Genomic DNA, 26,294 nt, shown 5'->3' on the forward strand with positions numbered 1-26,294 from the left:
TTCCATTTTCATGTGGGCTGGGTTTGCTGAAGGAGAGCATAAAATGAGTGAATTTTTTTGTATGCCATGTGGTGACACTGAGGGCCCAGAAGTCACTCAGTATATAGCGCTGTTCGATAATATAATCCACTGAGGGAGGATTGCCAAATTTCTAGCGATTGTATCCCAGGAACTCAATACAGATGTTGCTTACTTTTCTTTATCAATAAATATCATAGGTGGATTTTTTAATGGAGATCCTCTCTTGACTTGTGAGCAAGCAGGTTACTTTCAATATCTGAAGCATTTTTCTTGCCACTTCTCCTTCACCTGGCCTAGTGCATGAGTTGTGATGATCAGCAGTAGAGTTTGACATAGAGAATAAAGGAAGCAAAAAACAGAGAAGAGGCAGAGTAATGGGAAATGGAAATTAGAAAGAGAGGAAAGGGAGGGAACGTGGGAGGAGGAAGTAACGGCCTGTTGTTAGTGTTACAAAGTTTGTAAATTTAATTCGTTTTTATTTTATTTAATGGGTTTAGAATTTAAAGTGGGAGCGGATTTGTGATGTTGTTGAAAATCATACTACGTGATGTGGGAAAATTATTATGATACCCCCTCCCTCACTCCCATTCACAGTCACAGACTGTCTCTGTGAGTGAGAGAGAGAATTGGCCAAGTGACGAATAGTGTGGGTTGGTAATTTAATTGATATTTATGTGTGGTTCATTAATACTTTACTGTGAGTAACTGCCAATAAGGAATATATCACTTTTGCTCTGTGTGTGTGTGTATAATACATATATATCATATATCCATATTGCAAAAGATAAATAATAACATGTAAATGGTATTTATAAATATATATATATGTAAAAGTTGGTATTATCATGATTCCTTTTGCTCTCTCTCTCTCTCTCTCTCTCTCTCTCTCTCTCTCTCTTTGTGAGAAACAACGTGTGTGAGAGTGAGAGTGAAGGACAGTAACTTTGCAATTTGCTTGGCCTCCAAATCCTCTCCTTTCCAAATTATTGCCCACAGAAAATTTACTTATTTTGGTTGATACTCTCTCTCGCCCTCTCTTATGAGAAAATGGTCCTCTCTCCTCTCTGCCACACGGTATGAGAAACAAAGTGTGTGTTTGTCAAGATCCCGCAATGACAAAAGCCATTTTAGAAGCTCTTCCAAACACATTTCACAGGTATTGTAGCTGGCATATTTTGAATAAATTCTCTGACAAGCCCGAGTGTATTCTTCTCTATCAACAATTTAGAGAACATGTTTGTGATTCTGAGAGTAGAGATGAGTTTGACTTGAGATGGAAGAGTATTGTTGAGAACAGTGGGTTAAATGAAGATACATGGTTGCAACCAATATTTAATATTCGATCTAAATGGATGCCAACTTATGTGAACCACGTTTTCTCATGTGGAATGTCTAGTAGTCAGCGAGCAGAAAGTGGGCATGCATTTTTCAAGAGGTATGTATCAAAAAATAATTCCTTGGTGGACTTTATGGTTCAATTTAATAGAGGACTTTTACACCAACGACACTTGGAATTGATGGCAGATCACACTGATATCAATGAGAAGGCAAAAACTAAGTACCCTATAATGATGGATAGACAAATGGCTAATATATACACACATACTTACTTCTATAAATTTCAAGATCAGTTGTGGGAGAGTTATTGCAACAATGTTGAGCTTACAGAGGAGAATGCCACTCACTGCACATATAAAGTTGTACATATGGATGACAAAAGGAAAAAAAGAAACCGGCTGATTGTTTATGACAAATATACAGATTTTGCATCATGTAGCTGTCATATGTTTGAGAGTTTGGGAATCCAATGCAGCCATACTTTGGCATATTTGCACAAAATACGTCAACTTCATGAATTGCCAGATCAATATATTTTGAAGAGATGGACTTGATCTGCTAGATTTGATCTTGTGGTAGAAAATAATGGTGTTGAGATATCTATTGACAACTCCTTAATAGGAAAGCACAGTGCATTATTCCAACGATATTCACATGTGATTGATAAAGTCATCTTAAGTGATGAGGCTAGTCAGATCTTTTGTGAAGCATTGGATTCATTGATTGAGAGGATTATGCCATTGCTTCATGGTGCCGAAAAAGTATTACCTTATGCAAGGAGAAGTATTGCTTTTGAAACTAGTTTAAATGAACCAGATCTTGTTAAAGAAAAAGGAAGTGGGAAAAGACTTAAGGGTAGAAAGGAGTTGGCGAGAGAAAACTACAAAGGTCGGCGTTGTAATGGGTTTGGAAAATATGGACAAACACTCGACAGAAGGAACTGTCCTATGCTTCAAAAATCGTAAGAATGCAAACTTATTTGTATTTTTCCTTTCTTATTATTATGTATTAACCTCATGTTAACTTTATGTTTGACCATGATAGATCTTCAATTGTTGACAAAGATGCTTTTAATGGCATGGATAATAGTTCTTCGTCATAGATAATTATAGTTATACACAGAACTTATATGGAGTATTTTGTTGATGACATGGATAATAGCTCTTCCACCTATATAACTTGCTTGTTATTGAGAACCTATGTTGCACGGACACTCCAAACTGCTGGAGTGTCGAAGTGTCGGACACGCCGACACGGCTCCGACACGCCCCCGACACGTATTGGACACGGTCAAGACACGGCTCCGACACAGTCAAGACACGGCAGGGACCAGTTTGAAATTTTCAAAATAAAATCTGGGGTCTAAACGTGATTTTTGAAACTTTTGGTGGACTGATTTGAAATATTTTTAAAAATAGGGGCTAAAAGTGGGAAAATACTTTTTTATACCTAAATCTCACTTTTTCTGCCGCCAAAGTTTATTTCGTCTATCACAGCTCTTCTCCTCCCCTTCTCCTGGTTTTGCACAAGGTAACTCTCTTTGCAATATTTTTTTTCTCTATTTTCAAATGCATTTATTTATGTTCTCTATTTTCTTTTCTTATCTCCCTCCACAGCAGTAGAAGAGTTGGACTTGGTGGTGATATGACAATTCTTTCTTCTGTTTTTTTTAAGAGAAACACAACAAATAATAACAATAACAATGAAGACATAGATGCTTGAAGAAGATTCAGAGTTAGATCATTTATGTTTTATTTTGTGGTCTATTAATTATTATGTATGGATGATGAACATGAGTTATTTGTTTTGTTTTATGGAATTATGTGACATTGAAGTATTGAGAATAAATTATTATTTTAATTGCCGTGTCCTAGCTGTACCCATGTCCTAATTTTTTGAGATTTTCCGTGTCGCCGTGTCCCTGTGTCGCGTTCCCGTGTCCCTGTACCCGTGTCCATGCAACATAGTTGAGAACGATAAATTTTTATTTCTTTTTTCATTTACTTTGTCTTGTCAGGATGATGAGTTTTTTGGATGATGTTTCAATCTCCAGTGATTCCACATATTTCTTAGGTTGTAGAGTTGCACTGACATACTTGAAGAAAAGACTATGTTTGCCCAATCAAGCTTCCTGCAGCTAGCTTCCTGTAGAGTTGTACTGACATACTTGTACCCTTTGCTGCGTATTTTTGCTTGGTCTGATTATTTGTTTCCATATTTTGTATACAACTGTGACTTCAATTGAAGTCTTGTGCTTAATTTAGTATGAAGTTTCGTTGGAAGTATGAAGTTTTTTGGTTAGAACAATAAAGAAACCAAATGAATAGCTCATTAGCTGGATTTTTTTTTCTACCAATAACAGCAATTGCATTTCTTTTTTGTTGTTGATGTATGTGTTCTTCAAAGTCTAATATTCTTCTTCGGGTTCTCACGAAACTAACCCATTGACAATGATAGGAAAAACTCAACCTCTTCATATTAGTCTAGAAATATTTGAACAGATAAGTACGAACAATTTATTGACACTTGAAAATTGAGTTTTGTTTTACCTGTACCTGATGAAAAAAAACCTAAACACTTCCTTGTAGTGGAAGGAACAATATCCGAATTTGGCAAAAAAAGAACACACACATCTTGTATTGTTGCAGACACCTTGCTAGCCATGCCCTTGGTCGTCTAGGTTTCTTAGATTCACACCATGAAATTAAACAACAACACAAGGTCCGCAATCGATACATTTAAAGAAGGAAAAAACCATAGACTTGTAAAAGCGAACCTCATACTTCTATAAGCAAGATGTTGTGAATATGAACCCTGAATTTTTTTTCTTGACAACAAAAAATGCAAACTAGCATCCCATTATATTCACCTTTACTAAAGAAAAAGAAACAAGTTACTGAACCTAACAAAAATTCTTCCAACCAAAAAACTTCATACTGTCCAAGAAAAAACTTCATACTTTCAACAAAACTTCATACTAAATTAAGCATAAGACTTCAATTGAAGTCGTGATTGTATATAAAATATGGAAACAAATAACTAGACCAAGCAAAAATACACAGCAAAGGGTACAAACTAAAAATTCACACATTATCAGAGCCACATCATTAAACTAGAAGCAACAAGGCTAACAGCTGACTTCACAACCTTCCTATACAATTCTACATCTTCACAAAGTTTGTTAACAACATTTATTCTAGAATTCTTAATCAATAGAAACGTAAGAAATATTCCTATAATGATAAAATTCATAGAAGCAGAGACGAATCAAATTCTTTTGTTTTTTGTTTTTTTTTTTTGTTTTCAAATAAGTTAGGAGTAGAGACTTACCCATACCTATTTTGCACAGAAGTCTTGCGATGGAGGATCCTCCTTTTCAAAACTTATCACCCCCCAAATCAATATTGAAACAGAACCCCCAAATCAATAACCCATGGCTCAAATTTTGAAACAACCACATCTAGGAATACCCATACCTATTTTGCACAGAAATCTCGCGATTTCAACTTGGATGTTTGAATCTCTTGCTTCGTGTCTCTAGATTTTTCTCTTCAACTTGGTTTCTGCTTCAAGCGTGCTTGAGGGCGCCTTTTGGTTTCCCAGTGTACGCAAGGTTTCTAGCGGGTAATTAGAAAGGAAACAGGTTAAAAGGTTTGAATCAATCTCAGCTGCACAAGCTCATTAAAACAGATCCAATGGTTGAGCACCCCATCCTTCAAATAACACTATTTGAGGAATCCCTTAACTGAAGGGGATTATATATATATATATATAGGCTAGTTGGTGGTGGTTGGTAAGTTGGAGCGGTGGTGTCTGGTCTTTGGTTTAGGATTGAGTCTCCTAAATTTCTTTTGGGTTATATATATGTTAGGCTAGGCGGTGTGTGGTTAAGTGGAAATTTCCAATAAGAATGATACTTATTAGAGTTAGGTACCAGATCTTCTTATGTCAGGTCAGTTACGAAATATCTCGTTTGTTGCAATACTTCCTAAAAAAAGTTCTTCCATTGGACTAAGAAGGTAAAGGAAGAAAGCAATGGTGGTGGTTAGTGGGTTGGCGTTTGTTTGTCTTATCTCTCTCCCATTCCCATGTAAATGTAGATCACTTCCAATTCTCTATGAATATGAGATAACTTTTGTACTTTTTGTTGCCTTTGCAAGTTTTTTGGTAAATTACACTAAATGAAAGTCATCAACTGTATGAATTGATTTAGACAAAATTTAATATCAGTAACTTGTTTCTGCAGTCATACCACACCAAACAATATCCACAGTCATGTTCCCTTGAATTTTGTTTGTAATTCACTTTAGCCTTACTACATAAGTTTGTTTGTAAGAAAAGCAAATCAAGCATATACGAAAAATGTAAACTTTGAAAATAGAGCTTGAAAACATAAAAATGAAAAGAGAACGTAAAAACAATAAAGCCAACGAAGAGACGACATATAAGTAAATTGGAGAACGAAGAAAGCAAGAGGAAAAAGAAATAGGAACATATGAGGGTAACAAAGACTTCCAACATGCACAATCCAACATAAGCAGGCGCCTAGCTTTGCGTATTTATCCGCATTAGAGGCAAGGAAAAACAAAGTTCCCATTAGCCCCATAATAACTTCAACAACCGCTGGCATTTTTGCAGTTGTTTCTTATGTGCAGCTTGTTCTAAATGTTGATATCGATGAAAATGTTGTTTTATGACATTAAGTTATGACAATTTTTTATTTATAGTATTTTCGTATTAGATTATGTGAGGCTCCAATTTAAGTTTCGCACAGGATCCTCAAAATCTCAAGAATGGCCATGTGAAATACCGTAGCACCTTTTAAACCTTTTATCCTTCTTCCTTTTTCACGCTCTCTCTATCTCTCTCTCTCTCTCTGTGGATGGAGGTTGTGGGCTAAGAGAGAACTTTTTTTTTGGGGGGCTTTAAATATATCAAACTTTAAACTTAAATACATTTAGGTGATGGTAGAGAAGCATGTAATATATTCAGGTGACCGGGTAAGATCTTGTAAAATAATAAGCTTATGGGAGAAAGGGCTATGAGAAATGAAAATTGATATATTATTCATAAAAATGGGGTTAAGTGATGGACATGTGCTACCTTTGTTTGAGCCTAGTTGAAATATGGCCCAGTTAGGCCCCAAATCTGACAAATGGATCACCATTTGGGCCTAGGCTATGCTCGAGCGGCTCTAAATCAATAAGAATGGCTAGAAGCTCGAAATTGAAAAAAAGGCAGAATGACTAAAAGCAGTCGAATGACTAAAAGGGTTGGGATACGTAAAAGCAGTGGAATGCCTAAAGGTGGTCAAAGGTGTAAATATGGCTGAATGTTTTAAGAAGCTATTGTCAAGAGAGTATCTATGGAGAAATGCTCAAGTTCAGCAAAGGCTGAAAATGAGGAGAAAGAATTAGTATAATGATTTCTACATATGTCACAATCCACAAATAAGAGGAGATCATGCCAATATGATGGTCATACAAAGCTATTGTGGGAAATCTTAAGATGGAATGTAGATAAAATCAACATTATTATTCATATTAAACCATAAGCATGAGTCAAATGATTGAATGCATTTTGGGTGAATCAAGGCAATTGATGCAATCAAGACATCAAAGCCCCTGTAAATATCAAGTTGTGGAAGAGAAAAATGACCCTTGACACAACACAAACGTAGTCTAGTTCTTACTTTTTCCACGCCCGTTCTTGTTTCATTTATGATTCTTCATCAATCTTAATTTTCACCCAATCTACATCACTTGGTTGATCACATCAGCCTTGACTCCAAAATAGTGAAAAAACCTAGGTCATGAGGAGGTTCCTTGATTGACCATCAATTGTTTGATTGAATTTACATGTTGAACGAGGGAAATGTGACTGGCCAAAATTTTGAGTAGAAAAGTTACGACATTTTGGTAAAATTAGTTTAGAAATTAAGGGTGTATCCAATTCTAACTTTTAAAGACTTAGAGCATTGCCACCAGAGGGCCCAAGGGGGTTGGGGGAGGGGGCAAACCCAAAAACAAGTTTCCAGCAACAATATTCTGCCAGGCAAACAAAGTGGAGCCCACGAACTGGGCAAGCCCGAGGGGAAGGCTGGCCCGAGCTCCAGCTCGGGCTGAGCTGACGCCAAGACTGCTTAAATTTTTTGCGCGCGCAATACACGCTACCGGTTTAAAAATTTGACGCGCTACGGCTCGCCTAACGGTAGGATTACACGCGTCGATCTCGGGCCATCCGACCGCTTACACTTATCCAACGGCAGCCATTTTTTCGCGAATAAAAAATCGAAACAGAACCCCAACGGCTCTATGACACATGGAAGCTCCTGGGCGCCGATTGGTTTTTTCCAAAGAATCCAACGGCAGCAATTTTGGCAAAAAAAAAAGAAAAAAATCGGAAAAAATTTAAAAAATACTGAATTTTTTTTCTATAAATACCAACCAATACTCTTCACTTTTAACACCAACTCTTCATACATTTTCTTCTCATTCTACTATTTTTCACTTTGTAGTCAAATTTTTTTCACTTTCAAGTTGTTTTTTCTCTCTTTCAAGTTGTTTTTTTCTCTTTCAAGTTATGGGTTCTTCTAGTGAAACCGGTGGAGGAGCATGGAGCATGACGGAAGATATTAGCTTGTGTGAGGCTTGGCTCCAAGTTAGTCATTGTCCCGTAACGGGCAATGAGATCAAATTCTGTCATATGTGGAAAAAAATTCATCAGAATTTTGTGAAAGGGTAATTGGTTCGACCCGTACGGATCAAGCATTATCTAGTAGGTGGAAAATTCTTAATAAAGAGTTGGGAAAGTGGAGAGATGCCTTGACAAAAGCGATGAACAACCATAGAAGCGGCAAAACCTTAGCAGTGAGGTAAATTATTTGTAATTTTTTTCTTTATTAATTTCTATGTCATATTATATTTTATTTAAATGTTTCTTGCAATTTATATATTATGTTAATATTTCTTGTATTTCCAATATTAATATGAATGTTTCTTGCAATATTTATATTTTGTTTTGCATTTCTAATAAATGGTTAAAGTTTCTTGCGTTTCCATTAATTTTTTTAATACTTGTTGCATTGCTAATATTTTTTTTAGTTTCTTGTATTTCCTTTTTTTATTTTTATTTTTATACTTGTTGCATTGCCAATATTTTTTAAAGTTTCTTGTGTTTCCATTATTTTTTTGTTATACTTGTTGCATTGCCAATATGTTTTAAAGTTTCTTGTGTTTCCATTAATTTTTTGTTATACTTGTTGCATTGCCAATATTTTATAAAGTTTATTGCCTTACATTTTATTTTTTATTTTTAATTTTTTATATATAGATTATGCAAGCACAAATGTTTTTTGGTGCTACTGGGCAAGGGAAAAAAAGTTTCAACCATAGCCTATGTTGGGAGGTGGTGAAGAATTGTAAGAGATTCCAAATTATTCTAACGGGTCCAACGATAGTGTTGAACGAGATGCCACTCCATGAGACACCGACATCGGATTCACCTATGGATTCCCCGATGAGTCAAGACTCACCTATCGAAAAAGAGCCGAGGCCTATTGGGAGGAAGGCGGCGAAGGCGAAGAGAGTGAGTAATTCTACCAAGAATACATCTAAATATTTGGAGGAGCTTTTCAAAGATGCAAGCCATGAGAATTGAAATGGATATGAAACAACAAGAGCACGATAGAGCAATGGAAGTAGAATATGCAAAAGAAAGGGAGTATGTACGCCAAGGAAAGATTGAAAAAAATGATCGGGAAACCATGGCTATGGATACAACCCATATGTCCCCCGAAACAAAACAATATTGGAAGTTAGAACGAAGGGATGTTATGAGACGAAGAATTTTTCGTGACGATGGACCTAGCAACACGGATTGGTTAAATGATCAAAACCATTAAGTTAGTTTGCTTTGCCTTTCATTTCATTGTACCATTAAGTTAGTTTGCTTGCCTTTCATTTCATTGTATTTTTTGTTTTGTTTAAAAAAGTAGTTGTAATTCATGTATTTTATTTTATGAGTTGTATTCATTTTCTTTTAGTGAATGAAGAAAATATTCAACAACATTCCTTTTTATTCAAAACATTCCATACATAAAAAGCAACCCACAACCAAAGCATAAAAAATAAACAAACCACAATCAAAGCATAACAAATAAACAAACCACAACTAAAGCATAAAAAAACAACAAAGCATAACTAAAAATACAACATAAACATAATACATTAAAAACACATCTTCACTTTACTTTATTGTCCTTCATTGCCTTTCACCGCCCACAAATGCTCCATCAAGTCCATTTGACGGTGTTCATGAATATATGACGATTGCATCTCCGTGTAGCGCTCAATCATCCGATGCATGAAACTATCGTCTCTAACTAATGGATCATGTTGCAATCTGGTTCTCCATTTGGCCCCATAGGTTTTTCATAAATTCGTGTTAAGGCGGTGTTCATTGGATCTGGTTCATACTCATTTTCAGCAGCATCGTAATCATACTCATCTTCCACAATCATATTGTGGAGGATGATACAAGTCATCATTATACTCCTAAGCACCTCCTCATCAAATAGACGTGCCGCTCCCCTGATAATTGCCCATCGGGCTTGAAGGATACCAAAGCATCTCTCCACATCTTTTCTGTACCCCTCTTGATAGGCAGCAAAAAAATTTTCCTTGTGGGATCGGGGATGTGGAATTGTTTTCACAAATGTTGTCCATCTCGGGTAGATACCATCAGCTAGATAATACCCGTTCTGGTAGACGGTATTATTAATTTGATATGTAATAGTTGGGCCTTCACCTCTCAAAACATCATTGAACACCGGGGATTGACCCAGGACGTTCAAATCATTTTGAGAGCCGGCAACTCCAAAGAAGGCGTGCCAAACCCATGTATCAAAACCAGCAACTGCTTCGAGGATGATGCTTTTTGCCCTTTCCGATTCCCATAATCCCCTTGCCAAGCAGATGGACAATTTTTCCATTGCCAGTGCATGCAGTCAATGCTACCAATCATTCCAGAAATCCACGAGATTCGCTTTTTGTAGAAGCCGTTGCATGTCCTGGCGAGGTCTGGAGGTAGTCCCGTGTACATGATTTTCCATCTGATCACAAAATCGCACTAAGCTCTCCAAAATAGTGGACTTCCCATCCGGGCAATCTCATCCACCTGATCAGCAGATGACTCATACGCCAACATTCAGATTATAGTCGTGAGCTTTTGCTCTGAAGCAGCCCAAATCTCCAGCACAATTTTTCTTTTGAACAAAGTAGTCATCATAATTGCAAATATCATGCATGACTTTATTGAAAAGATGGGGTTGCATTCTATATCTTGCTCGAAAATGAACATCAGAGTACAGAGATTGTGGGATAAAATAATCTTCCATAAGATTCTTACCCCGAGAATGTCTATGTCTGTCCACATTCGGTGCCCGACCTTCTCGTGAACCACGGCGGCTCTGGTTTTCTTCCTCCAGCAAAGCAATGGCCACACCAAGTTGCTCATCTAGTTCTCTCTGCGCCTTTTGCTTGCAGCTCTTCTACGCATTCTTGCTCGCCTTTCTCGCTCTTGCCTCTCTAAAACCTCTTACCATGTCGTCTGACATTGAGAATAGAGAATGAAATCTAAAATATGAGAAATGAAGATGTAGAGAAGATATGGTGTGAGAGGTATGAGCTAAGCCTCTGCATTTATAGAAAAATTTAGGCAGATAGAGATGACACGTGGCGCAATTTTAGAGGGTGAAAATCTTATCTGAAATTTGAAATTCACATGAAATTTGAAATTTGAAATTTATCTGGAATTTGAATTTTGAAATGTATCTGAAATTTGAAATTTATCTGAAATTTGAAACCGAAAATCTGATCCGATATGAATAGTATTGACACATAGGAACCCAAAAATCTTATCCGAAAATATTATCCAAATTAATTGTTTAAGTAAACAAAGTTGTGAAAAAAACAAAAAAATGAATAGTATTTGCCATGGCAAGCCTTGCATTGCTGAAAACACAATTTTTTTCTAGGCAGGCACTATTCACGTGAATAGTACCCGCTTAGGACTCCTTGCCATGGCAAGGGGCTAACTGGTGGAAGTGCTCTTAAAATGTTTAGAGGTTTTCAACTGTGACTTTCAAATAGTATTTAAAAGTTCAGTGGTGTTCAATTGTGACTAAAAGTAGTTAAAAGTATTTAAAAGTTTGGTGGTATCCAAAAAGTTAATGACTTTTAAATAGTATTTAAATGAATGACTTTTGCATACTTTTAAGGCTAATTATTAATAGCAAAATTCTTGCTAATTTACTTGTGACTTTCATCAACTCTATGACCCTTCGTTTGGATGAAGGAATTGCAAATTACATAGAATTCTAAAATGAAAAAATTTAGATTTCCATCATTTCAATTTATGGCAATTGAAAATTTCAGTGTTTTGATTTATATATGTAGAATTTTGTAAATGATAGAAACTATAAATTTTATTGTTTGGATAGCTCAGGTAAATTGTATATGACAGAAATCAAATATTTCAAAAAATTGATTTCTAACTCATAATTGACATTTGTATCAAAAGAAAAAAAAAACAATTGATAGCCAACATAAAAGGTATTCCTTAAAGTAGAAAATAACATATTGTTTGATGAACTATATAAGTCAACTTATTGAAAAAAAATAAAAATAGAGCATATTATCGGACTAAAAAGAACAGAGTATATTAGCAAATCTAATCATTCCCCACGTGCAATAAACATAATCAACATACTCTTTTTTCTCTCTCTCTCAATTGGGAGTGTCTTCAACATCTAAAATTGTTTTGTCATTTTCTATGAGCCAAGCACATGCTTTGAGTTCTTTTTAGGCAAAGCCATATTCCATATAGCAAACAAAGAAGACAAAAACGTCAATAAACACAAAGCAATAAAGCTAAAAAAACAAATACAGAGTTGCATAAAAACACATACCACACGCCAATATTCATACGCATAGAGTAATTTTGTTAAAACTTCCCAAAATCCAACTATGGTGCCGCAAAGATCACAAAACTCATTCGTAAGAGTATCTACAATCATGCTCCTTATTTTTTAGTTCAAATTTAGCTAAAAACACACAAAAGCTATTTTAGGAGCTCTCTATAAAATTTGAACTCCAATCATACTCCTTAGTTTAGGGAGTCATAAATACTATAATTATTTTTAATTCAATATAATCGGTCCATCTCTATACAAAATAATATAACAAAATAGTTAGCATTAATTAAAAGTTTAAAATATGCATAAAACAAAGTAACACTAAATTATAGGGAGCCACTAGGAGTCATTTCTCTCTCCTGAGATTTAGGAGCTCCTAGAGGTCTCCTATTTTAGGAGGTGGATAAGGAGCGTGGTTGGAGTTGTATTTTTCCAATTCCTTCCTAAAACTTGTCTAAGGAGGTGGTTTAGGAGCCCATTGTGGATACTATTATATATTCATAAATTTAGTCAGAAACACCCAATTGTGCTAGCCATTCAGAAAGCATGGTAACCCTAAAATAGAAAAAAAAACGTAAATTAAAGGAGAGAAAGGCTTGAAGACCAACCTTCAGATTTAATGCAGAAAGACGTATAACTCAAGAAGAACTCTCTCCTTCCTTATCTGGTTTGCAACTTTTAGATTTGGGAGAAGGCAAATTTTATAGAGGAGTGTTATCATAACTTTTGGCACTGCTTTTTCATAAGTTTGGTGCTGCTTTTCCTAAGTTTTATTGTAAGTTTTGGAACACTTGAAAATATGAATTCCTGCACTATGGAAATTGTGAAATGACGCCTATTTTGGTGGAAAGTAAACTCGGAAATCTGATGCCCCAATTTCCATGATTTTTTCTGCGCGTCCTTTTACAAATTTCACGCTTAAGTTGTCAAACAAGGGAATTGTCAATTTCTCATCTTAAATTCCTAACTTTTAACTAAATTTAGATTTTTTTTCCCTCATCCAAAAGGAGGGTAAAAGATTTAAGAATTTGTCAACTTTATGAAAATCACTCACTTAAAAAAAGTCTTTATAAGTATGGATTGGATACACGTCCTAAATTAAGTAAAGAGAACTTTGGGTGGAGTTGTTAGACCGGTAAGCCAACTAGATTGTATTTTGATGAGAAAATATGTCATTCCACCTAAAATGTTGGAGTTTGAAATTAGAAATTCAATCCAATTTATGAAAGTCACCAAAAACTAGGTGTGACACGATCTGGATTAGATTGGTTTCACTTCAAAATCGCAAAGGAACCAATTACAATATAACAATTTGGTTCGATTCAGTTTTGACAAAAGTCACGAAGAAACTGAACCAAACCAAACCAATTTTAAGACGGTTTCGTTCAATTTGAGCCTAAGCCCAGTTTTCCTTCTTTTTGTATTTTTTTCAACATTGTTAACCTAATTACAATCAACAATTTCACAACTTGCTCCATACTTGAATCATTTTCTAGAGTACGAAACCATTCTAAAGCTCAACATGTCATAAAACCTCAAATCTCAATAACTAATGTAGCTCAATTCAAATATCCATATATAGTTATTACCTAATTAAAGTATTACACATGTAAAATAAAATATAAACAAATAAATATATACATAAATGGTCCCGTTTGGTTTAGGTCGGTGTATAAAACCTCAAAACCATATTAAACTAAACTATATACAGTCCGGTTAATCGTTTAACTTTTTCTTAATCAAAACTAATCCAAACCGGTAATTACAATTTGGATCAGCCAATTTAATCAATTCTGCCAGATTGATGCCCACCCTACCGAAAACCGATTAATTTGGATTGAACTGAATCACATCACTCAGTTTGGGGTGGACTAGCTAGATCATCATCATTCACACAAGTGGGCTAACACTGACAGGTTGGTTCTGGGTGGTTCTTAAAATTGGGTAAGTGGGTATAAAGGTACCCGGAATAAAAAAAAGAGTCAAAACCACTCTTTAGCAAACTTTTAAGCTTTGCATTGGTGAGGAAAAAAACAAAGCATTGAGCTTTCCTCTCCAAATCACCGTTGCTGATGCCCTTCTACAGGTCTCTCTCTCTCTCTCTCTCTCTCATTTCCATTTGGGTTTCTTTTAATTTTGTAGTTATTCCAACTGAGCATTTCATTGGGTTTGATATTCTCCACATATTGCAGTTTCTGCTTTTCGCTCGTTACCATCAATTGGAATTAGAATTGCTAAGATGGCTTATGAATTAACCGAACAAAAAAGTAAGCAGCGCTTTTGTTTGTTTTTGTTATTTCACATTATGCATCAAAGAAATGATATGTGGCTCATAACGTTTTTGCTCTAACTTTGCAGAGATTGGGTTGGGTCTCCTTGGGTTTGGTCTATTTTTCACATTTCTCGGTGTACTGCTTTTCTTTGACAGAGGTTTGCTTGCTCTAGGGAATGTAAGAGTTTTCCTTAATTTGTAATCTTTCTTTGACTTTATGTATAGGACCGGCGTTTCATTTTCTTTTATTTTGTATCTCCAACACAGATATTTTGGTTGACTGGAGTGGCCCTTTTACTTGGCTTCCGTTCGACATGGAATCTCATCACTAGCAAAGCAAACATAAAGGTACTTGGCTTCCGTTAGACTGAACCATTTGTTAGGATGTTTATTTTTATGTTCTATTTTTTCCGTAACTGGTTTAGTTTAGTAGTGTGGTTATGCTAGTATGAAAGCACAAGGATGATACTAGAGTATCAGCACCAGTGAAGGATCCATGGTTTTTCTTTACTGATGCAAAAATCAACAGTAAATTCTTTGTTGGGCGTTCTCTTTCGCAATAGGTACAAAAAAGAACTTAGTTTTAGCCTACGCTCTTTTTTTGCATTTAGCTGGCGGTCCACAACCTAGTGACAAACAATGACACAAACAAAATTGTAACTTAGTGGGAATATCTTAACTTCTAAACCCCTAAACTTCCTAAACCATACTTAACCCACCAATGTATCTGAGTAAGAACTACAATGTCACTCAATTAGTTTGCTTTCCATTTCATTTGTAGATTCCGTTTTTGGGGGCTTACTGTCCCTAGGTATCCTAAACCCCACTAAACCCTACCCCAAGACACCAGCGACCCCTTTCTAGAGCATGAACGTGCGCACTCACAACTGAAATTAATGAAAGGCACAACATAGAAAATGGAACCTCAAAGTAAAGTCTAAGAAACACAAAGAGGCTCAAGGTTGCAAAAGCTTTTACAGATTTCTAAAAACATATATTTGTAAGAAACCCTAGTTTCCTAATCCCTAGACATGCATTCAGAAAATCAAATAAGGGAGGTGTGGAAAGTTGTAACCAAAAAAGACTTTAAAATGTAATCCAGTCCAAAAGGAGAAATTGACAGGCCAACTCTCTGGACAATTCTGGTAAAACAAAACAAGGAATTCATAGAAAAAAACAGGGCTGATTGACTGGCCTCCTAATGGTCGATCAATCGGCCCTTGCGATTCTGTCAGAAATTGAAATTTTCAAGTACCATAAAATATCGTTGAGAAAATCTCAACCAGTTGAATAGGTACCTTGACCAGTTAAAATTCTACAGAAACATATTTTGCAGAAATTTTGATTTGACATGTTTTCAAAAGCAAACAACCTCAAAACATATTCTAAAATATACAGACAACAACCTATCGAGCTAATGCCTAAATATAAGGTAGCTAAGGCCAATTCTAAATGAGGGATTTAGAACTTGATACCAGTGGATCTACCTGAGCATGGATCACAACTTGTGGTGTCTAATATTCTTGAGATACCTTCTTCACTTGTGGTATGTTAAAAATTCATTGTGCTGCAGTTTGTCAGTTCTCAGTGTCATGTTTGACTGTCCAACATACCCTTCTGTCAGGTGAATTGAGTTGTGACAATTCAGTTTGTCTGAATATTTATCCTTTCATCTGTTTATAAGATTTGTTGAAAAGTATTTTCAAACTAAGGCATTGATAGGCTTTGAATAATAACTGGTTATCCATTTTTTAATATGAAAGAACCAGGATATCTACATTTTGTGTTGTATAAATTTAAGTTATCTGGTATGAGATAGATCTAATGTTGATTTTCTTTTTCTTCTGCAGGGTTCTGCATCTTTTCTTCTTGGTCTATTTTTCCTTTTTGTTCGGTGGCCAATAGTTGGTATAATCTTGGAAATATATGGTTGTCTTGTTCTGTTTGGGTTAGTTTCTGCTCTCAACATTGTGCGCTGCACTGAATAATATAGTTTCAATCTGTAGTCAATTTAGATTGTCGTGGGTGTGGATTGAAGTTAGTTCACTTCTAAATCTAGGTGTTCCGAAGTGAGTTTGAAAGACTTTATAGGAATCTTGTAGTAGCAAAAATTTTTAGATAGCCAGAGCTTTTTTTTTTGGTCAACTCTAGATAGCCAGAGCTAGTCAAATAATCATGTGATTATTAGGAGTTTATTAAAGGATAGAGTTGTAGATTTTGGAGGTGGGGTTATAAGTACAGACTTAAAAGGTTCTCAACCGTTGGAGGTCGACCTTTCAGACCTTCTCTCTCTCACTTACTCATAGGCTTGTACACACAGAAATACAAGTCCATATCTTTGATTTGCATTGTCACAGTGATTTTTTTTTTTTTTGGGGGGGGATTCCTTTCAAGTTTTAATGGGTTCCAGAATAATCATATGTACAGGTGGGGATTTTTTGGAATGAAGAAATGAAAATAATAACACTATAACTTTTCATTCTGCTATTACAGTGTACAGACCCATAAATTCCGTGTGACAGAGTGGCACAATGATGTTCAGTAAGAATTGTTTTTGGCCCAAACAACTAACTTGCTGAAATTTGAATATGCCATGATGGAGTTGTTTGGAGATAAGTCAACTTTGATTTATGCATTTAAGTAGTTAGGAGATCTTCATTAACTGTAGCGTCATAACAACTTATTCCCAAACCTAATAATAAGTTGTTGACAAAGGTGTTAACTTAAGATTATGTTAGAGGTTGAGCTTCTAGTTTGCACGGATAGTTGGTGCTGTAATTTTTCCTGTCCTGCTTGCGTGTTCAGTTTGTATATCTTAGGTTAGAAGCGTTTCAACCAATCTCAGTGTAAACAAATATACAAGGCATTTGTATAATGGAACTCAGTTTTAAGTGGTTGTTTTCCCCCTATATCTTGTTTATTATGGAGAATGTAAGGAAGATTTTATTCTGGAAATCAAAGCATCAATGTATCATAAGCTATGCAATTTGGGAATACTGGTACAGTCAAATGGAGTATAGAGTTCGAAGACATTTTTACTGAGAAATATTATATCCCTTCTGGAAGCTATGTGCTTGTTTTTCCTAATTGGTATTTAATTTTTTTAACAACAAATGTGTATTTGTTTGTTTGTATTATTGTTTTTTTTGGATTTTTGGTTTTCCATATATACTAAATTATGCAGTGATTACTAATTTTGAATATGGAATTTAGTCACATGAATACATGATGTGTTTTATGAACCATATAGACCTTACTTCCACCAGAAAAATCCCTATAAATCTATACACGAAATTTGTCTGACTTTCTCATACTCCATAGTCCATATTATAGTTGTGTAGAGGTGTCTTGCTCAACTCCATGTATTCTGCAAGTCATTAAACATATGTGAAGTTGACAGTAGTCAACCACTTTAACACTGAACTCTGCAAGTATATACAGAAATTTGAGTTGACTACATCCCTTTATTTTTTTCTGTCAGTTTTGTTGCATTGACTTTTTCTTGTTTTCTTGTAGTCGTTTTTGGCCATCTGTGAAGGCGTTCCTCTATGAAGTTCCAATGTTGGGATGGATCATAAGGTTTCTTTTCTGGTGAGTTGAACTTTATGTTGTTTTATTGTTTAAGATGTTCTATGCTTCAAAGCCGTTTGATTTTCACAGGATGGTCTGCTGACATCGAACCCATAGTTCAATTGTTAGTTTAAAGTAATTGAATTTAACTTCACTTGGTGACAGGACAGCTGAGACTTAGTTTACTCACAAATTTATCGTTCTCTGAATTTTTTGTTTCTTTTCCATTTTTCTTGTTGTTATGCAGAGAGATTCCAATTTAACAGTCATGTCTGCCACCTTTTTTTATCGTAAAGAATACACGTGCACACTAAACACATGCCACAACTTTTTTGAAAGATGTTTACAGTAAAATATGCTACTCTTTGTGTTGTTGTAGAAAACGTTTTGTGGTAAAATTAATATCGGAATTGGTATGAAAGAAAGCAGCAGGTAGAGTAGGGTGTATACATAATTTATTGGTCCCAATGCTGTTGCTTCCTAATTTCACTAATTTGTGAAAGCTTTAAAGAACTACTTTTAAGAATTTATAGATGAGATGATTGTAAAGGTTAAAAAGTTTGGATCAGGATCCTCTACCCCTCGAAACCATACCAAACTGTACCTGACTATTCAGTCTATTCTCACTAGTCACATCACATGTACTGTTTATGATGAACAAATTTGGCAGCCATGATTGTTAAAATGAAATCTCTCTGCACAGTTTTTGGATGGACAAGATTAATAATCAGGTATAGTCTGGTATAGTTGCAAATGGGTAGAGGATGTAAGTCCTCAATGTTTACTTGTTACAAAAGCTATGGTATCTGTTTTCTAAGGGAATATATTGTTTTCGGAAGATTTACTTTTTAATATATTTTAAGATTTACTTTTTACTTAAAATACAGTAAATTAATGACAGGTTCCAAAAAATCCCTGTTGATTCATAAATTTGGACAAAACTGACCTTTAGTTGGCTGTCCCAAGCGCTGAACCATGTGAGGCTGAGCAGCTGATTCATGACTTTTTACGACTTTTAAGAATTTTAATTCTTTTAGGAAATGAATGATTTTTTGAATTTTATAAATTATAGTTTCTTAGGGAGTTATCGGGGTTTAGGTCTGTATAAGATATACAGGTTTAGGTCTGGAGGAGTTCGGGCTTTCTTAAATCGTAAGACTAAATCCTAAACCCTAAGCCCCAAAATGGAATCTGAAAATGAAATGGAAGCTATTTAATTGAGTGACATTGATGCATTCTTACTGAGTTAGGATTTAGTAGGCACATTAGGATTTAGGGCATTAAAAAAGTTGACGAAAAACAATTGAAAAAGAAAGATACAGGCAGATTGGCTGGCCAGGCCGATCACTCGGCTTTGGAAATTTTATCAGCGCTAGCTAAAAATGTGAGAAAGTTCAGACCTATTGATGAAAAACACCACTGTTTGGGACCTCTTGAGAAAGAAACCCATGGAAATAAGTAAGAAATGTTTATGGTTTGCAGCATATATGCTGGATGTGTGAGGTTCATGCCCTAGATTGCAGCAGTTACCAATTTTAACAAATATTGCCACGGTTCCTTTTTGCAAAGTCCATAGAAAAAGAAATAATTTATATTTTGTTTGGAATGGCCATGAACTTAAATATATTCTTTTCGTATGACTTGCAGATTCTTGATCTCCTTCAGGACGGGCTTCGGTTGAGCACCCCATTGATACCTGGTGTCTGCTTTTGAAATATCTCATGTCTCATTTTTGTGGTATCATATGGCTTCGTGATTCTATCAGAAGCTGAAGGAGATGTACCAATTGGCTTCTTATGTGTCGGAGATTTCAGCATCAGACTAGCCAAAAAGAGAAAGAGAGACTACAAATTGGCTTCCTATATGATCCACACTACCTTTGAGGCCTAACCAAGAAAATTTTTCTGTTCATTTTATTGTTTGTATATTAAATTTTCTATAACAAAATGGGTAAAATGCCAATTACCCCCCTAACTATCATGCTAGTTGAAATCTACACTATGAATTAATTTTTCAGTCAATTTAACACTCATACTAAATTTTATTGCCAATTTATCCCCCACCGTTAGTTTTTGGCAATTTCCATCTAAATTTCTGTTAAAAACACCATTCCCTGCAACCCAGATTACTCTGCGAACCCTCTGTGAACCCTCTCTCTATCCCCTTGTCTCTTCTTTTCTCTCCCCTCTCCTCGTTTCTTCCTCCTAGGCCTCAGCCTACCCTACCCCAACAATACCAAACCGAGACAACCACTGAAAAATCTCTCATTCAGTCCATGTATTCCGTCGCTGGCCACGTCATCGTCCTCACAACTAAACGCCAAGTAGCCAATCGCGAGCCCCAAAAAGAGAAGCACAACTCCATTGAGTCGGGTGGCCGAGAACTTCCCAAATGACGGGGATAAAGGAGATTGGGGCCGGGGAGGGGTAAAGAGAGAAAGAGGTCTCGCATATTTCTTTACAAGCAACAATGTTGCCTTCATAGAGAGGAACGACAGAGTGGAGAAGCAAAGATTAAACAACGAACCAAAAGGCTTGGCCTTTTTTTGAGATCTTTAGCCAGGGATCAGATCTAACTTAATTAAGTGAAAAAAAAGGTTTATTTTTTTAGTTTCTTTCAGGCAGAGGACCAATTTCAGAGCTTTGTTTTTTGTTGTAAAAAGTGAGATTTGCACTTCAAGAATCAAGATTGAAGAAAATTATGAAAATTGATTGAAACCTAGAATGAGAAATTTGGGATTTGGGTTTGTAATTTAGGCCATGGTCACAAGATCTTGGTGATTTGGGTTTGTAATTCAAAATCCCCTCCCCCCCAGATTATTCTCTCATTCGAGCTCTTTGGTGAAGCAGAGAAAAAAATTATAATTTTTGCTGGTCTCCAGTAGCTTTTATTGGAATTGTGTAGAGAGACAGAGAGAGAGAGAATAAGAGAGAGGTTAAAAAATTAATTTTCAATTTAATAGTGAATCATGTGCTTGGCATGTGACTTTTTTAACAGAGATTTGAATAGAAATTGCTAAAAACTAACGGTGGGGGTAAATTGGCGATAAAATTTAGTATAAATACTAAATTGGCTGAAAAATCAATTCATAGTGTAGATTTCAACTAGTGTGATAGTTCAAAGAGGTATTTGGCAGTTTACCCTAACAAAATTGATCTCCCTTGTCCTCGCCCCCTTCACCTTTGCACCCAACGACCGTACGTAATTCTTCCATTTTTTATGTTGGGTTTAAGCAGAAGGTGAAAGCATCCATAAGTATATTATTGCTTGCTTCGTCGACACTGTCACAGGGCCAAAATTCTTGGCTTATTCGAAAGCCGACCACGCCCTGTCTCGTTTACCGTCTTGACATGGTGCAAGGTCACGCCATGCAATGGTTGCGTGTCAGACTATTAGCGTCTTACACACGTAAGTATGCCATTGTTCAGTTCACGCACCATCCATAATAGGCGATAGTTTGTTGGTCAAACATTCAAGTCGCTTTACCCAAGTTACATTGTACAGAATTGTACATGGGTCAAACTATCAAATCGTTTTAGCCAAGTTACATTGTACAAAATTGTACAATTTAATTTTAGAGAACTTCAAAATAACTAGGCTTCTCATGAAAAATGAAAATAGTTTTTGGAGAAGATTCAAAAAATGAAAAAGAAACTTTTGGGTTAAGTGTAGAAATAACTTTTGAACTATTATCCGGGTTTCACTTTAGTTCTTAGTTTCATTTATTGAATCCTATAATTCTAAACTTTCTTTTCAAGTATGTTAGTCCAAAGACTGTTGCTACAATTAACCTCTCGAGAATTGTTTGCATACCCAATTGAAAGAGGATTTGACGCCCTTTTGTTTATTAAAGGACATGAATGGGTTAAATTAAAGCTGGCCAAGAGTTTAGCAGGCAAGAAAAAACGAAAATATTAGCTTAGAGTTGGATAGTGAGGTGGTATATGTCTAGACTGGTCTTAAATGCTGCCAGGGAGAGTTGGATTTTGAGGCATTAAAGTGATATCTACTTGCCATCTTAAATGCCTGGCCTGCCCTCCTCCTATTAATGTAAGCCAATTTAAGAACACTCTTAAGTAGACAAGCACCCTATGCATGACCTCTGCAGTCCAAAAAGTTAAGAGGATAATTTTGGATGCCCTACCTACACCATACTTTCTCTTTTGCATTCAAAGTTTCCTCAATTTGGTTTCTCTTCTTCTTCTCTTTTTCTTTTTATTATTTAGCTTTTCTATCACCTCACTTCCTGAAGGATAGCTCAAAGAAAAGAAGAATCCAAGCTAAGTATGGAACTTCCAGAGCTCTCTTTAGCTCCAACACAGGCACAGCTGGTGTTTAAGAAAAGCATTAGTGGTTCTAATAATCCATTGGAATCAGCTGAAAGCAACACTTCTAGGAAGAGGAAGCTTTTCCAGGATCACCAACTCTTGAAGACTGAAGCATCTTTCCAAACAAGTGTTGATCTTCAACTTAAAGACCCCCTACCATTAGATTGGGAGCAGTGTCTTGATCTTGAGGTCTCTCTCTCTCTCTCTCTCTCTTTCTCTCTCTATATATATATTATTTATATTATAATTTATAACATATGAACAAGTTATACTACGTGATCGTACCATTCTATAATTACTCGATGATATGTTCAGTTATGATATTCTTATGTTTTCGATTAAGTACATACAAATTTTATGAAATATTAGTTGTCTTAAAAATTATAATCAATTGTCAGTCAGGAAAAATGTACTACCTAAACAGAAAGACCTCAAGGAAGAGTTGGAACTGGCCTATGGACCAGGCAGTGAACCTTGAGCTGAACATCTCAACCATCTCAGGTTCAAGTTCTGATCAGCGATCCAGCCCAAGCCTTAAGACAATCGAAGAGGCCAAGAATGAGGAGCAACAAAGTAACATGGTGGCTTTGGCTTGTTTCAATTGCCATCTCCTTGTCATTCTCTCCAAGTCTTCTCCTTCTTGCCCCAACTGCAAATATGTCCACTCACTTCCAACTTCCATCCAACCAAATTATAATTCATCTTAAATACAAAATTGAGCTGCCATAAAGGCACTAGAAGCTATAAAATCAACCTCTCGAGTTATGCTCATGCATATGTTTGGTTTTCATTAATGTTGTATTCAGAGACTGGTTAATTATAAATTATAATCTACGCATGCAAAGATGTTGTGTAATTTTGTTTTTTTTGGTTGATCCTAGTCTTAGTTTGGGAGGTAGAACATTATGGGTTTTAGTTTAAGCTGCACTTAATTAAGGAAAGGGTTATCAATGATTTTACCCTTGAACTATGACCCTAATCGAACTTAACTCCCTGAACTAACTTTTCAGTCAATTTAGTACATGAACTTATATAAATAGTCAATTTAGCTCTTACCGTCAACTTTTTCAAATTCATCCACTATTCCGTTTGAAAAGTTACATGCTTGGTACATGACTTACTATTTTATTTTTTAAAAATAAATTATTGAAGGACTAATGGAAGATGAAGGGGAATAATTGAAATCGAAAACTGATGAGCAATTTGTTAAACCCTAGATTAGGAGGAATTAAAATTACATGGGAGAAGAAGAATGGCCACCGCATTTTTTTTTAAAGGTAAGCGGTGAAATAATTCAATAAGAAACGAAGCAAAAAATGGTAGAACCTTAGATCTGGAAAAGGAAAACTTGCAGAAAAACAAAGAAAATGAGAAAAGGAAATTCAATTAATTTCATTCATACCTCTCAAGTAAAAGAGAAAGAGAGTTTATACAATTCCTGATCATGGCTAGTTGGCTATAATTTAGCAAAGGTTCTAACAAAACTCTTACAAATGCGGAAAGGACAAAGTTGTTATTCGGTGAAATTAGCTAGGTGATACTAAGGCAATAATAAGGCGATAGTAAGTGGGCTGTAAAGAGTATGAGGCCCAAGCCTTAACATTCCCACCCACTTAAGTACAGCTATGACCTTAAGGTTGAAAAAAGGGGAAATGCTGCTGGAGAACTAAAGCATCTTCCCAGGTTGCTTCCTCTTCAGGAAGGCTCTCCCATTGAATGAGCCAGAGAGTAACCGGTTTGTTCTGGTGCTGCAAAATTCCACTGTTCAACACCTTGGTTGGCACCCAGGCAACTACCCCAGCGGATAGAGGAGGTAGTGTGGGAGATGAAGTGACATGGGCACCTACCTTCTTTTTGAGCAAACAGACATGGAACACATTATGGAGTTTGGAGTTGCCAGGCAGCTGTAATTTGTAAGATACCGAATCCACCCGAGAAAGCACCTGAAATGGACCATAATATCTGGGTGACAGTTTGGGATGTTGGGGATTATGGATGGTTGCCTGACGATACGACTGTGAGCAGAGAAAAACCCAGTCGCTAGGCTGAAACTCCCTTTCAGTACGGTGCCTATTGGCAAAATGTTTTATCCGTTCTTGATCTACTTGTAGGTTGAGACGAAGTTGACGAAGAATGGTCTCCCTGTCCTAGAGTGTAGTATCCACGGAGTCAACTGCGGAAGTGCCGAGAATATAAGACTGAATAGTTGGAGGTGGTTTCCCATAGACGGCTTCATGAGGGGTCATTTGAATGGCAGAATGGTAGGTAGTATTATACCACCATTCGGCTCATGGGAGCCATGTGGACCAGCTAGTGGGTTTATCCCCTGCAAAACAAGGCAAATAATGCCCAAAGGTACGGTTCAAGACCTTAGTTTGGCCATCTGATAGGATTAAAAGCACACCACAAAGTAGCACACAAATATTCTATTGATTTTCCTTATTAACACTAAGATTTGTCAATTGTAGCATATAAAAATAAGGGTCTTTCCCACAGAAGATTGTCTTATCTAACCACTTGAAATGTCATGAAAACTGGGCTGCTGTCCCTACTGATCAGCCACTGAAAAAAAAAAAATATTATCCAGAGCTACACTCACACAAATTTTTGGGATTTTTAGAGTTGATTTGCTATATAAATTAGATCGGACAACAACAGGACAACATATTTTGAATTATAAGAACAGATTATATTTCATAATTAAGAAAATGAGTTAGGGGAAGTGCTATCGACCACCAAATAGTCAGGCAAACATGTTATGTTTCAATCAGATTCCTTTTATTTCCAGATGAAGATGCTCAAGTTGGCTCAATGTTAGAACTCAACCTATTACTCTTTCTTATTTAGTATGTTAAGAGAATGACGTTTTCAACTTAACTTAGTCCCTAGCATGCAATCTAGAATGGCGTGTTCAAAGATTTAACAAGTAGAAATCATTAAGAACGAAAAGAGTTCGAGTCATCACAAGGCATCGTAAGTACTGGCGTTGTCTTACTTATCCTAGAAATTGATTCACATGTTAATCGCAATTAACAAATACTACTCTAGAACATATGTAGGTCCTCATTCAACAAGGGCAGGCATGCACATATTCATAGCATTAGAATCCTAAATATGCTTACTAAGTACGCATCTGTAGAAAACACATAAAGAATTCATCAACGAGACAAGTAGTGAATCAATTTTCATCCTTTCATGAAAGAAATTGAAATGAAATGCCATAACACATTTGCAATCATATCAGGGGCTTCAGAACAGCCCCTAACTACTAAAAATTTAGTTACACATTATTCTTAAATTAAACCAAAAGAAAGACATGAGTTTGGGAAGGTAAAACCGAAAGAAGAGAATGCCAAGATTTCCTCCTTCCTCCAACGTTCCTGCCTTGCCTCTCTGTTTCTTTCTCCAAAGATCGCTCTCTCCACAAACTTCCCCCACTAATAGCTATTTATTGATGACAATAAGTGAGAGAAAATGGTAAAACAATTGTAACTCTTTGGGTGGTCTTTAAGCCAATTACTCCCATCTAATCCCCATCTTTAATTCCATTTCCTTAGATATTTGAATAGGTTTCCGCGGGCTTGTTCTTGGCTGCATCCGTTTTGGCTGTTAGGTTTATTGCTTTCATTGTAGTTACAAACTGCTCAGCCTCTTGTGAACCTTTCAGTGTTAAAACAGCCATTACTGCTTCTAGAAAAATGATATGAACAATTGATGTATAATTTTACTACCTGAAAATTAGATAGTTAAATTCAAGAAATAAACTTGCAAGCGCACAAAGTTAATGCAA

At 35.9% G+C, this 26,294-nt stretch overlaps 3 protein-coding genes across 4 annotated transcripts; all 3 read left to right on the plus strand.

Annotated features, from left to right (window-relative positions):
- Positions 1-1,133: 1,133 nt before the first annotated feature.
- On the plus strand, positions 1,134-2,461 carry LOC148914374 (protein FAR1-RELATED SEQUENCE 1-like). The gene is made up of 3 exons (XM_089043690.1): positions 1,134-1,456; positions 1,922-2,320; positions 2,404-2,461. Exons 1-3 carry the CDS (start codon positions 1,134-1,136, stop codon positions 2,459-2,461), a joined length of 780 nt encoding a protein of 259 aa, XP_088899816.1.
- An 11,819-nt stretch (positions 2,462-14,280) lies between these two features.
- LOC103322509 (Got1/Sft2-like vescicle transport protein family) lies at positions 14,281-20,197 on the plus strand. 2 transcript variants are annotated; one of them, XR_016123077.1, is made up of 7 exons: positions 14,281-14,420; positions 14,527-14,601; positions 14,693-14,784; positions 14,874-14,954; positions 16,457-16,514; positions 18,123-18,197; positions 19,824-19,888. XR_016123077.1 is itself a non-coding variant. In XM_008224434.3 (7 exons), coding segments are annotated over exons 2-7 (375 nt in total). In that variant the 5' UTR covers positions 14,281-14,420; positions 14,527-14,573; the 3' UTR covers positions 19,825-20,197. The 2 variants fall into 2 exon arrangements, 1 of the variants encoding a protein (XP_008222656.1); XM_008224434.3 differs by having other exon boundaries at positions 16,457-16,554; positions 19,824-20,197.
- Positions 20,198-22,263: 2,066 nt separating this feature from the next.
- On the plus strand, positions 22,264-23,360 carry LOC103322510 (uncharacterized). The gene is made up of 2 exons (XM_008224436.2): positions 22,264-22,693; positions 22,903-23,360. The coding sequence occupies exons 1-2, from the start codon at positions 22,463-22,465 to the stop codon at positions 23,209-23,211; spliced, it is 540 nt and encodes a 179-aa protein (XP_008222658.1). The 5' UTR covers positions 22,264-22,462; the 3' UTR covers positions 23,212-23,360.
- The last annotated feature ends 2,934 nt before the right edge of the window (positions 23,361-26,294 follow it).

The sequence above is a fragment of the Prunus mume genome, unplaced genomic scaffold, assembly GCF_029339155.1.
Source record: "Prunus mume cultivar Tortuosa unplaced genomic scaffold, ASM2933915v1 scaffold17, whole genome shotgun sequence".
In the NCBI taxonomy this organism is placed as follows: Eukaryota; Viridiplantae; Streptophyta; class Magnoliopsida; order Rosales; family Rosaceae; genus Prunus; species Prunus mume.